Here is an 11,074-nt window from a genome sequence, read left to right on the forward strand (position 1 = left end):
TGATCAATAACGTGGTCGATTTTGTAAACAAGCTCTCAACAGCTATATTTTTTAGTACATATTTCAACCTCGACATTTACTAACTGTGGCATATTAATAATATGTGACTAATCATGATAATAAGTACACTTCGCCATTCTTATAAACCTATGGTTTTAAAATCGATATCGACTATTCACTGTTAAAATCACTGCATATAGTTTGCCCCGCATCGATATACATGTATATTTTGGCAAAAAATATCTTTTCAGTACCGTTCCTTATTATTATTATTATTATTCAAAGGTTTCAATTAAAGTATTCCCCTAAATCCAGCACTGTTTAAAATGCGGATGTATATATATTTCAAGTACGCAGAACTTTAGTAAAGAATGAATCATTACTATATATCGGTAAAATCGTACGCATATGGCTCATTGATATTTATGTATAAAGTCGCGCGACAAATCAAAATACTGTTTATCCGAATACTCGTCTACTCGCAAGATATTTAAACCCTATTTATTCAAAGGAATACTTGCTAGTGCTTTTAAAATAGCTAGACAGTGAAGCACCTCTTAACAGTTTACAATTAGTTTTTTTGTTCTTGTTTAATAATGGATATTGCAGTAAGTTTTTATTTTTCTACAGCAACATTGTTTGAAATATGTTAAGATTGTTTGAAATAAGTTAAATTGTGTGTAAATTAAGGATGACGAACTATTTTATTATTGTTTTAAAGATATACGAGTAGATTTTCTATATCTATAGCATAACAATGATGAAAGATTAACGATAAACTTTTTTTTATGATTATCACATATATTTATTATCTATGTACGCGATCCGTATCCTCGATTTTATCTGAAACATGAACTAGGTTTATTTATTCAATTTATGTATAGTTTGTCTTTATCATAATAACAGTTATTCACTGTTTAATTTTTTTTAATTCAATTTGATTTTTCAAGTCGATCGACAAATTGCTTGTGTTTCTTTTACAAAAAAAATATTTACGTTGTATATTCATCATTTATACATGTTATATACAAATTACCCATGATGCACCTGTCAAATGTAAACACGATTCAGTTTCCGTGTGACTTTCGCATCTAGCCCCTGGTAAAGCCATATGGCAAATCCCTGCAAAAGCCCGCAGTGCGACAGGTTTTTTTTTGCGCCAACACGAAACCTGCGTATTGACTCTGCAGTTCAGGGACAGATAAAATTTAAACACCCGTCTCACTGCCTCCCCTCCCCTTGGACTCATGGTTGCAATAGAATATCACGACGTAACTATAATGTTGAATTGAATCTAAAAGAGAGACGCTTGATTTTGTTTATGCAACTCGTTGAAGTTAATTATGACATAATTGATGATGTCAACAGATAATTGATCATTTGAAGCTACCTTAAAAGAGTCTTCATTAACTGTTCGAACCTCTATTTCAAAACACAAAGGCATACCATTTAGTTAGAATGTACTTTAGAGACATAAATGTATATTTGTGCTTTTCAATTATATCTGTAATTGGTATGCAATCTAATTAATATGGAGTAGGGACAATGTTTGTTTGTACTTGAATGATGTCATATCGGACATTAAGTACATTGTATTATAATGTTAAATAAATGGACAAATTAAGTAATACCTTCCGGTACATAAGGAGTATAATTGTTGTTTAAAGTATATCTGTGATGTTGATGAGTCAGCTAAAGGTCAAAGTCTCATTTTTGTTTTCTCTTCTTGTGGGAAAAAAGAGGTTCGTTCAGGTAATAAAATCATTACAGATTTGTGAAAAGACAAAAATGTGTCGTCTGTTTCGTATCTGATATAGATCGCATAAGCGTCGGTACGACCAGGAACAAAATAATCTAACTGATTAAACGCTTTTAGAATTAATACTGGACACGGAAAGTGTCGAAGTTTGCCGAATTGACAAACGTTATTGTGGGTGGCGTCATTGAAAGATAATCAAAGTAATAGAAAGAGCACCGAAACACGAGGCTATCTGATTTGTACGAGGGGGCGTAGCCCCCAAGTATAAATCAGATTGCCGAGTGTTTTGGTGTTCTTTCTCTTTTGTATCATAGTCAAACATGACAGCACGTTCCCTGTTGTCATAATATGAAACCCCAGAAAAAAATTAACCAATGAACGAGCATTTCAATATGATATTTCTGCCCCTTTCCCTTTCTCTGCCGTCACAATATGTAAACCCCAGCAAAAATGAACCAATCAACGGGCATTATCTGGAGTGCGGGTAACTGATACCCGCACTCCAGTTACCGCACTGTGCATGTATATGTATACGATTTAACTGTGACACTTTTTCAACAGAAAGGTCCCCAAACTATGATACAATGGTTGAGATAGTGCACATGAAATCTGCCAATAACTACATGTTGTATCATAGTTTGGAGACCTTTCTGTTGAAAATGTGTCAGGGTTAAATCGTATACATATACATGCACAGTGCGTTAACTGGAGTGCGGGTATTAGTTACCCGCACTCCAGAGCATGCCCATTGATTGGCTCATTTTTGCTGGGGTTTACATATTGTGACGGCAGTGAAAGTGAAATCGACAGAAATGTCATATTTAAATGCTCGTTCATTAGTTCATTTTTGCCGGGGTTTCACATTGTAACAACAGGGAACGTGTTTTTATGTTTGACTATGATACAAAAGAGAAAGAACACCAAACACTCGGTAATCTGATTAATACTCGCGGCGCTACGCCCCCTCGTACAAATCAGATAACCTCGTGTTTCGGTGCTCTTTCTATTACTTGTATAATGCCCCGGTCACATATTCACGGATAATGCTACGGAAGAGCTACGGTCTAATTGTTCACGGATTACTACGGAAATGTGAAATTTCGTAGTTCGCTACGGTTCCAGTACGGACACACAACGGTATGAGTACGGAGTCCGAAGGATTTACCACCAAAAGTCCCCGGAGAGACACGGATTGTTACGGACCGACACGGTTTGATACGGAGCGACACGAATCAGGACGGACGCAACACCGGATACACTACGGTCTGCTACGGTATAAGCACGGGTTAGAACGAATAAGTACGGTCTGATACGGAGAAGAACGTATTGATACGGAGAAGAACGAATTGCCACGGATCTATACGGACCTTATACATCCGTCCGCAACCTCTTGCTTGCTCATTTTCAAAAATGCCTCAAAACGAATTGCAGAGTTCAATGATTTTGGCGGAGAGGACTCGGCCTAATCGCGTCCGACCCCCGAGACACATCAGGTCCGATTAAAGTGAATTTCTTGAAAGACGCTGGATCCTCAACAAGTTCGGCCATGAGAGCCTCATACTAAACTTGAAGCGGTCTTTGTAACAGCCCATCTCTAGTCCACCATCTCGTCTGTCTCCTCTTACCTGATTAGATATGGACTAGTTATCATTAATGAAAAATGTTGATCAATACTGCTTCTCTTTTAATTTTAAGATTTGTTGTTCATCTTACAATAACATTAATTATCGTGATGTTTATGTTTGAAAAATATGTAAAAAGCTTGTTAACTAATCTTATTATCATTCAAGGGCCAGCCTCCGAGGCTTATGAGACACTTCGTTTTATGTACATATTTACTCCAATTTCACGATCCAATGTTTGTAAAATATGTAACATTAAATGTTATTCTATTACTTATGAATTGTAGTACGATATTAATATAAATTTACTTCTATGTATGTCATCAAGCAGCTCGACCACTGCCTCCGCATTCTGAGCCATTTCAATATAAAGTTGCAGCCAGTAAATGGCAATTATCATTAATTAAATGTCTCCGCAAATATGTCTGTTTTTAACAAGAAGGTAGTATTTATACCCTTGAAAAAGTACATGATACTTTATTCATCCGTACTAAACAGTGGTGGACCGTACCATTCCGTACCGTTTCGTGTTGCAACGCAATAAACCGTATAAGACCGTGCTAATCCTTGCCTCTCCGTAGTGCAACGTATTACGATCGTGGCTTTCCGTGACAATGCCGTATTAATCCGTATTAAAACCGTAGCTTATACGTAGGGTATCCGTACAAATACGTAGTTCTCCGTACAAAAACCGTGGAAATCCTTGACAAGTTGGTGGACTACGAATCAGTACGGACTAGTACGGTTTTCATACGGACCAGTACGTATCAGTACGGATTAATACGGACTAGTAGGGATACGCTACGGTTGATTTTTCCGTAGCAAAATTTTGTGCATGTTCAAAAATTGTCAAGGATCGCTACGGATATAAAAGGACTACTACGATTGATTACGGTTACAATACGGAGAGCTACTGACCAGTACGGGTAGCTACGGACGATGCCGGAATTAATCCGTGGCTCTTCCGTGGGCGTATTCCGTGAATATGTGACCGGGGTATAAAGTTAGCCATTTTCCTCGTTAATCTATGTTTGAAAGCGTTTCGTTGATCACAGGCCATGACTACGCTGAGTTATTTGATTTTTTTAAGACACGAAAACAAGGTGGAATCTAGTCTGAGACGGTGCTTAAATTTATGTGAAACAAAATCAAAGAATGCGTGACTATAAATATGAAATATATCCAATTATTTTAACCCTCCCCATAAAAAATAATTAGAAAAAATAATAAAAAGAAATAAAAAAGAAATAAATAAAATAAAAAAATGAAAACAACAACAAAACATCAATAATAAAAAATCCCCAAAAAGCTGTACAACAAACAGAGATGGGAGGCGGGGGGGGGGGGGTTAGTTGGAAGAGGATGTGAAGAAAGGGGCCATTTCAATTTATAAAACAAAACCTATCTTTTATATAACGGAAAGCGTCTGTGCAATTCTGAACGGATGATCTTAGAATCGAAACAAAAATAAAGCGCATATTCGACAGGAATAAATTTTGTCCGGTAAATTGATTGTCCGGTAAATGTGAAGGATCCCAATACTCCGCTGAATATTTTAAATTCTTAACTTCTTCAATTTGGTGGCAATCTATCATTTTTTACGGAAAGTTAAAAAAATAAACACGTAATGACTGACAAGCGAATAGTGCCGACCATGATCCGACTGCTCTTGGTTTGTATTGGGCGTTTAAGTACATTATGTAGCCGCCAGCAGATTAAGGAATAATAAACAAACTGGTAGGCTAATACATGTATATCGATTGCTTTATAATAAAACTATTTTTTTTATTGTATTCCTCAAGGTATTCCAGGCAAATATAAGCCCTAATATGAGTGGTAAAAGGCGTGGAAACGAACCCGGTGCTGCACCGGTCAGTGGGTCAAAGGTACAGAACGTTAAACTAGTGTTGCTAGGCGACCAGGGTGTAGGAAAATCAAGCATTGCTTTGAGATTTGTACGAGGTGAATTCACAGAAAATTCTGAAGCAACTATAGGTGGTAAGTGATCAGTAAAATTGATACTTTATATCAAAGTCGGTATATATTGTTCATTTGAGGTCCTCTTAGCATATTTGTGACAGAAATCCTTGATCAGTGTATCATCTAGAAGTACGAGTGGGCACGTAAGTAGAACCACCGACCTTCCATTAGCTAGTCATGAAAGAATCCGAAGTCCCTATAGTGATTCGAATCCACATATGTGAGTTGCAAATGGTTCAAATTCAGCAACCATAACCACTCCGCCACGGAAACCCAAAAGGTCCGTGTTGTGCTAAATAAAGTGACCATTGCTTTTCTTTCATTTATCATAAGAAAGCTGTTTAGTCAAAGAAATGTAATTAGTTGTTGGCAACATGTATAAGATTATCGATTCATTATTGTATATGAGCAAAACATTGACCTAAACACTAATTATATAGACGCATTGTTCAACATAATTTTCAACAGACGTAAAATTGTTTATGTTATATAGCGAAGTTGTTGTAAGAAGTGCATCCGATTAATGCACACTTATTAATATAGACATGTACATTATCAATGAATATCTTATTTAACCGAATGGTTATCAATGAAGTATTTTTATATATCCCTTTCAGCTGCATTTTTGACACAGACAATAAATGTATCAAACGTGTCTATAAAGTTCGATATCTGGGACACGGCCGGGCAGGAGAGGTACCACAGTTTAGCCCCCATGTATTACCGCGGGGCACAAGCAGCTGTTGTTGTATATGACGTCACAAATACTGTGAGTATTATTAACCAGTCATTTTTGGGGCATCACCCCTTTTCCCCAGGGGAATAGCGAAACCTTGATTTGTATCTGGAAACTCATAGTTAAAGCCCCTAGAAAACAGTCGAAAAGAAAATGCCCAGCTAAATGTTCTTTGAACTGCGCTAGTTTGGCGCCAAAACAAAATCGCCACATTAAGCCCGCATAAATCTGTGTTTAGTTACCCCGCTATCCTTTGCACAACCCTTGGGATGAGGTCCGGGTTTACAAATGAATTCTAAGTATTCATAAATCCAATCAAGCGTACAATAATTCACACGATAATGACGATACCACTTACTTTAAGATAATTTGATAATTTAATTAACTCAAGAATTATCCTTATCACATGTAATTCTCATTCTAGTTTACTAGTGTAATCAAAATGAAACTTTTCATTTCATATTGTACTTTTAATTATAATCACGTCACAGTATTTCAATTTGAAATACTGTGACGTGATTATAATTAATGTCAAGTGCACGTTATGTTACTCATTGTACAGCTTAGATTTGTTTCCCGCGAATATAGAATAAATTTCAAGTTGACTAAATTCTGTTATATTTTTACATACCATGTAGAGCTTAATTTTCTATTTTCATTCTGACAATAGAACATAACATAATAAAATCTCTCAGTCATTGTAAATTTTCCTGACATTTTCTTATACTCACGGTGAAGGAACAGTAACACAAAATATGCTGTTCTCCAGTAATAAGAAGTTATGCCAATATGTCAGGACTAGTAAGTTAATCGTGTGACAGATTCAACCCCGTGAAATAAAATGAGAAAGTCGAGGTAAACATATTTGCCTTTTTGTTTTCCAGAAAACTTTTCAAAAAGCTGTAAGTTGGATAAAAGAATTGAAGCAACAGGCAAATTCTCAGATCATAATGGTTCTGGCAGGGAACAAAGCAGATATGGCATCCGAGAAACGTGCGGTCTCGCGAGAGGTATGTTTGATTGTTAGTTTGATTGGGTTTAACGTCACACCGACACATTATAGGTCATATTGCGACGTCCAAGCTTTACTGGAGGAGGAAGACCTCAGGTGCACTTCCTTGCATTATTTCAGGCACGAACGGGCACCTGGGTAGAACGACCGAAGTTCCGTAAACTAGCCGGATAGCTTCCTCACATGAAAAAAATCCAAAGTCCCTGTCGGGTTTCGAACCCATAAAGATAATGATATTCAAAAGTGAAATAACTATCTCAGCTCTCATGGTAACTTATGTTCAAGTTTTAAAATAGACATTTTTCATGCATGACGACTTTCCCTTATAGCAACAGAAGTATTGTTTATCGCATGCGCGTTCTGTGTTGAGCAAAAATCTACGTCGATTGCACAAGGACAAAGCAATTTTATTAACATGTATACTATACTCACGATTTAAAAGATAGTAATTTGAAATTTTTTGAAACCAACCCAACAATTAATTTTGTGTACAAAGTATATTACCACCATGTTTAGGCAAAATATTTCACAATCATTTGAACAATTTGAGGCGTTTGAGAGCTGCAGCACCCTTTATATCTATCTTAATTAGTTAAACCTTTACATATGCTTTTCATTCACTATCTAAATCAATCTGGGTAGACTATATTCCGATGTTTGAATAAATAGTAAAAAACTTACTAGTCAACTGCAAATACTTAAAATTCCTTTTAATATACCAGCGTTTCGGCTGAACAGCCTTCTTCAAGGTATATACATAATAATTAACAATAAACAGGAAATAATGGCAGCGTCGCATGACGTCAATAGAGACGACGTCAAAACGTTACAATGAGTTTGGCTTAGTAATAAAAGACAGGATCAATTTGTTGCATTATACTAGTGAGGAAAGCAGTTAAAGCGCAAATATTAAGTTAAAACACCAGTTAAACTGACTAAGATAAAAACTACTTTTAATTAATTGACAGATATGTTAAAATAAACACATTTTTATGCCAATAACTTGAAATGACATTCACGTTTGAACTTTGAACTTTACAGGAAGCACAAGCGTTTGCGGAAGAGAATAATCTGATATTCACAGAGTCGTCTGCTAAAACTGGAATGTGTGTGGGTGATATTTTCATGGCGGTCGGTAAGTTCATGCCCCATAATGCAACAGTCAGTTTTACCCCCCTGCAATGACTGTTGGCGCCAAAGCAACATCTACGTATTGATCAGTCAGTACGGGGACAGGCGACAGGTGTAAAATATGTGTCCCTTCCCTCCTATTCCATTACACTATGGGCATCATTGAGGCAACAACTGACTGGTGCAAGTTCAAGCCCTAAAACGTTGTTTATTTTCTAGAGAAATGACGTAGTAAATTGGTAGATATTATATATGCAAGATACTGGATAAACGATAATAGTTGACGAACATTCAGTCTGTTATTTGAAACTTTGATATTTTAAGTTTACATTATTGAGAATATTGCACTTGTTGTAAGTAATTGCCAAGCTGATGACATTTATTTAGAAATCAAAATACTTTTACACATTCGTGAATCATATTTAGAAATATTTTTGTTATATTCTTTATTCTTGCAATTACTTTTCTGTTAGATATGAACGACGAACTATAGGGGTGTCACGGTTAGAAAAAATGCTAACCACCATTAAACGTTAACCGTCCGTACTAATAAAATTCGTACCGTACTCGATCAGATCGGAAAAATACATTGTGGTGTACAACTAAAATACAAACAATTGTCATATCTTTTAGAAAAAATCAAATTTAGAGTCAAATAAAAACATTTTCGCCTTTTTGTCAAATACTTACCATTGAATTTTCTACTAAAACCCGACCGTACCCGTTTAAACGGATAAACGTGACACTCCTAGTGCATGAATAAAGGGAAGTAACCTGTAGACGACTGCTTCACGTAGTTTCGTCTGCAGAGAATAATTTTCTCTAATAAGGAAATTTACTTATGTTCATTTTATTTTCCAGCGCAAACTTTAGCAAAATTACGACCTCAGTCGGCGGAACCGGAAGGTAAAGGTATCAAGCTCGGCAAGGATGCTGGGAAGAAAAAAGATGGCGGCTGTTGCTGACAGGCGGTCACATGTTTACAGATGTGTCTTGTTTTATTTACCGAATAAAACCAAAATGTGATAATTATTTCGTGAAACATTTTTAGTGTTATTTTGTACTTTTAATTGTGGAAAGATATACATTCCATTGTTAATGCTTTGCATTTTAGTGTTATTGTTTGCATGTGAAGTGAGATTTGAAGATTTGTGTTGTATCGCTATTGATGCTATATTTAGATGTTAGACTGCGACATTTTTCAAATATGTTTGGTTGTTAATAACTAATTTAATTTGGTTAACAGTCTGTGCTTTTGATATCCGTTTTGTCAGTGTATGATGTCATAAAGAAATTCAAGTAACAATGTATCATGTATTAAGGCGAAGAAGTGTCTGATACTTTTCGTTTATAAATTTACTATTCTCATTTTTCATTTCCCTGATTTCTACAATTCTTGTAAATCCACGAAAAAATAAAAACCATTGACTTAAAATATATTAATGAAAATATTGAAACAATTGATTAAATGATAAGTTAAGAACATTACATTTTATGAAGAAAAAAAAAAGATTTATTTGCTGAAAAATACAATTTCTGTTTGATATATGATTTAATGTTTTCTAATATCCGGAAACTGTAGCACCTTTTTTATACAAAAGTTATCATTGAAAACTTAAAATAGATTACAAGTACATTACTTCTGTAAAGTACAGCTGACACCCCCTTCTTATTTGTCATATTGCCAAATATATATAAAGAATGGTGGTAAGAAATTTTTATACGTGGGCAACTTATTTCATTAAATCGTCATGTCTGTTATGTAATATAAAGTAATATGCATCCGGTAAGTATTACCACACACTTTTTTTTCTTTGATGTGAATAATCATAGGCCAATGAACAACAACAACAACAACAAAAACAACAGCAAAAAAAAAGCTTTCATCATACGCCGATTTAATACTTCATCTTTATAAAAGCAGTGTTTTATCTTAAATTTACATGTATAATGAACTTAGAAATACTCTCACCCACCCTCATAAAAGGGCACACGAATATAGTTCATATTGTTCTCTAAAGTTATATTTTCTGCTACAAATCAACATCATTTGTAATAAGGCGTACTTTTGTTGTCTCAAGGTCAATGATGTTCGAATAATTTCAGCTGTGTAAAATGATTGTATTGTTTGTACCAATAATACTTGCTGATAACATTTCTACAGTTTAAGTCACATTCATATGTGGTTGCCACTAATAAAATTCGCTGAATTATGTTATTTTGAAGAAGAAGAAACAAATAACTTGCACTTTTGTTATGGTTTAATTCGGAAATGAGGTTTTTGGGCGGAGACTTTAGACAATGACATCATATTTATTACGTATTTTAAACATTGTTTTCATTTATCAGCACTTTGAAAGGGACACTGTTATATTGGCGTGATTTTATTATAAAAATAAAAGCTGAATAGGTTTGTTGTTTTTATTTGTTTGAATTGTAGGTCATTGATATAAGCACTACTTATATACATATTATAAGTCATTTGTCAACTCTCTTACTCTCGTGCAGGTTGAAGACGCCATCCACGTATCTGTGACAACATAATTTCTCGCGTTAACGAGATTTTGGGTAAAAAGCCATCCAATCAGACGGCTTTCTTGAATGTGGGACACAGCATATCGGGACAAACAACTACTAACTAGATTACTGGTCTTGCGTTGGGTCAATCGATCGATAATCTTACACCACTTGGTTTTAGTTTCACCTATTTACATCGTTTATATATAAACCGACAAAAATATTCATTTTCCAATCGACCAACAAGACAAATTTGCGGCGCGTGACAGAAGGCGAGAAGGTAACACGGTGCTAAACTCCAGTTGCTTGTCCCGTTT

The 11,074-nt window shown here is 35.3% G+C and overlaps 1 protein-coding gene across 2 annotated transcripts in view; it reads left to right on the forward strand.

Annotated features, from left to right (window-relative positions):
* Positions 1–10,653, forward strand: part of LOC132724037 (ras-related protein Rab-5C-like) — a 14,101-nt gene extending 3,448 nt beyond the window's left edge. The window contains exons 1-6 of one of the 2 annotated variants that reach the window (XM_060708847.1): positions 428–608; positions 5,184–5,379; positions 5,979–6,130; positions 6,982–7,107; positions 8,151–8,244; positions 9,102–10,653. In XM_060708847.1, coding sequence (XP_060564830.1) covers positions 597–608; positions 5,184–5,379; positions 5,979–6,130; positions 6,982–7,107; positions 8,151–8,244; positions 9,102–9,205 — 684 coding nt within the window. In that variant the 5' untranslated portion in view covers positions 428–596 and the 3' untranslated portion in view covers positions 9,206–10,653. Of the gene's footprint in view, positions 1–427; positions 609–5,183; positions 5,380–5,978; positions 6,131–6,981; positions 7,108–8,150; positions 8,245–9,101 lie in introns of those variants that run through there. The other variant, XM_060708848.1, reaches the window with a different exon arrangement.
* The last annotated feature ends 421 nt before the right edge of the window (positions 10,654–11,074 follow it).

Source organism: Ruditapes philippinarum, unplaced genomic scaffold (assembly GCF_026571515.1).
Source record: "Ruditapes philippinarum isolate M1 unplaced genomic scaffold, ASM2657151v2 ctg1215_1_1_1_1, whole genome shotgun sequence".
NCBI lineage: Eukaryota > Metazoa > Mollusca > Bivalvia > Venerida > Veneridae > Ruditapes > Ruditapes philippinarum.